This window comes from Solanum tuberosum, unplaced genomic scaffold, assembly GCF_000226075.1.
Source record: "Solanum tuberosum cultivar DM 1-3 516 R44 unplaced genomic scaffold, SolTub_3.0 scf00265, whole genome shotgun sequence".
Lineage (NCBI taxonomy): Eukaryota > Viridiplantae > Streptophyta > Magnoliopsida > Solanales > Solanaceae > Solanum > Solanum tuberosum.
In genome coordinates this window covers 627,372-630,007 of record NW_006239189.1, presented here as the reverse complement: position 1 = coordinate 630,007, position 2,636 = coordinate 627,372, and the positions used below count along the sequence as shown (strand labels likewise).

At 30.2% G+C, this 2,636-nt stretch overlaps 1 protein-coding gene across 1 annotated transcript; it reads right to left on the bottom strand.

Moving 5' to 3' along the window:
* Positions 1-1,440: 1,440 nt before the first annotated feature.
* LOC107062756 (uncharacterized) lies at positions 1,441-2,124 on the bottom strand. Its single transcript, XM_015313748.1, has one exon. The coding sequence runs from the start codon at positions 2,122-2,124 to the stop codon at positions 1,441-1,443; it is 684 nt and encodes a 227-aa protein (XP_015169234.1).
* Between the last annotated feature and the right edge of the window lie 512 nt (positions 2,125-2,636).

The following is a 2,636-nucleotide window of genomic DNA, read 5'->3' as shown; positions in this document are numbered from 1 at the left end:
AGATCGATATATAATGATATTATAGTTGACACTCTTCTTCTTAATTTATATTCCTTAAGAAATTAATATTAGTTTCTTGCCTCTCACTCTTCACAAATGTTTTGGCCGGTTTTTCCATTCTCTTATTCAGAATTTGTAGTGGAATATTTGGTCTTTGATATGTGTGGTTCTCAATTAATGTTTATTATTATATAATATTATAATGTTATTTGTGATGATCATACCAGTTCTTGAAACTTTATAATATATGCAATAATAAAAATTTGGAGGCAAGAAAAGAAAAGGACGGTAGAGGGAAGAGAGTGTCAAATTGTATTGGAATGGAAAAATATATTTAATGTCATGTTTGGTATGAAGGAGTTGTTGTTAGCCCAAAATTCACACTTTACATATTAATTTTGAAAATAACATGCTTAAAAATATACTTGTATAAATTTTTGATTGGTTGACTAGACTTATAACCTTGAGGCTAAATTAAAACGGTAAAATTCATTCATTCAATATATTCGAAAGAAGGATGCAATAAGTACATTTTGCATCTAGATGAGTCAAATTATTTTTTTGGAAGAAATCAACACTAAAAGCTGGACATTGAAGATTCGTCTTCTGGTATGTTTTGTGAGTTATTTTCCAACAAATAATTTTCTATCATTTACTAGAAAAAATATTTTTGTTACTTTTAATGTCATATAACTTGTTCCAACCAATCATAAAAATGACTTCGCTGGGTTGATTTCTCATATACCAAGATAATATATATGGATTATATTAAATATTTGCTGGTTTGGCTTTGGAAGACTTATCAAACAAATAGTACTCCCTCCGTCTCGTCTCATTTTTAACTTCCTTTTTTTTTTGGTCTGTTTCAAAAATAATGTTATTTTATAATAATTAAACAATTTAGCTTGAAAATTCCTCTTTTATCATTAATAAAATGATTTACAACCACACAAACATCTAATAATTATTTTAGATCACAAGTTTTAAAAGTTTTTTTTTCTTTTTACTTAAATATCGTATCAAATCAAATGGTGTCAACGGAGTATATGGAACAAAATAAAGATATTTTTGACTCATTCTGATTTGGCCTTAGCCTGCAGATTGATTTCCTTGAGGAAAAATAATACTACAATATATACACTATTAAAGATGGACTCATTCTTTTCCATTTCTTGACACATATCTAACATCAATTTTTATCCACATTACCACTTGCATCAATAGTTCAATGCAAATTCCAAAAACCAACTACCAATATACAAATTATTTTCTTTAGAACAAAAGGAATTTGCTTTTCGATTGCAACTTCAAGCTCAACAATGTGAGTCAAGAAGCTAAAAAAAAGGTCTACGTAGATATGCCGTCTCCAAATTCCACTGAATATGTTGTTGTTGTTATTAAAGAAGAAGAAAAAAGAAGGAAATAAGTAGGATTTTAATTTTAGCTTATGATCTGTTGTTTAACAGAGGAAGCAACAGTATGAGCCCACCATTTGAGACTATGTTTAATGTCAATTTCATTGCTTGTTTCTGGTACTTTCCAATTCATCAATGGATTCGTTTTCATTTTCTTTTTCTTTTCAACAACTCCCCATGCTTCAGAAAGATAAGGCCTCGCTCTTAACTGATCAGATTTCTCATAAAAATTCACTTTTTGTTGATCATCATCACTATTCCTGTTTTTGCGTAATTTCTGTAAACCTGGAATAATTTCAACCAAACTTGAATTTACATCTTCTTCTGAGAATTCAAATCCAAGATCCATAAACCCTTTTAGCTCTTCATATTCTAGCTCCGATAAACTCTTGCTGAGACCCTTTTTTGTTCTTCTCCTTAATTCCCTTCTTCTACCCTTTACTTTTTTCGGTACTGCCTTTTCAGTATCCGATTGAAAATGGGTTGCTGGAAGAACTGAATCTGGCGACAAAGAATCTGAATTGTAGCTCAAATCTTCGCTTTGCGACTCCATTTGGATTTCTAATTTTGTTGAATCTAATACAATTTCAGGTGAATTTTCTTGAATTTTGTCATCTGGGTTTTTCTGTGTTGGATTTAAATGTTTTTTAAGGATTTCAAGATTGAACCAACATGAATCGAAGAGGGTAAGTACAGCCTCGAGGTCCATTAATGGAGGCTGAAAGGAAAATTGGGAGCTATCAAAGCAGGGGATTTTGGTGAGAAGTTGCTTAGAGAGGATGATTTAGTTGCGTGTGAGTATATATATAAATTATTTCTGTTCACCAAATTACCCTTCTTTAGTTGCTTATAATACCAAAATGCTTCAACTTTGATTGTTTACACGTTTTCTAGTGTGTGTACTATTATTTTATTTCGAATATGTTGTTGTACTTATCAAAAAGGTCGTACCAAAGAGGGTTGATAATGGAGTAGTTGACAAAAGACTAATTCTTGTTATGCGAGATAAAATAATCTTATATATTATCATCAAATTGTCATATCTTATCTCGCATATCAAATGAGTCATTCAAACGTTATTTGAAGCAATTGGTACAAGGTCAGATTAGCATATTTGAGAGAATTATACGAAAAATTTGAAGGGTGATCAGTAACTTAAAGTCTTAAACTTTTAAATTATAAATAACCCTAGCTAGATATAGGAAGATGATTAATTAATGA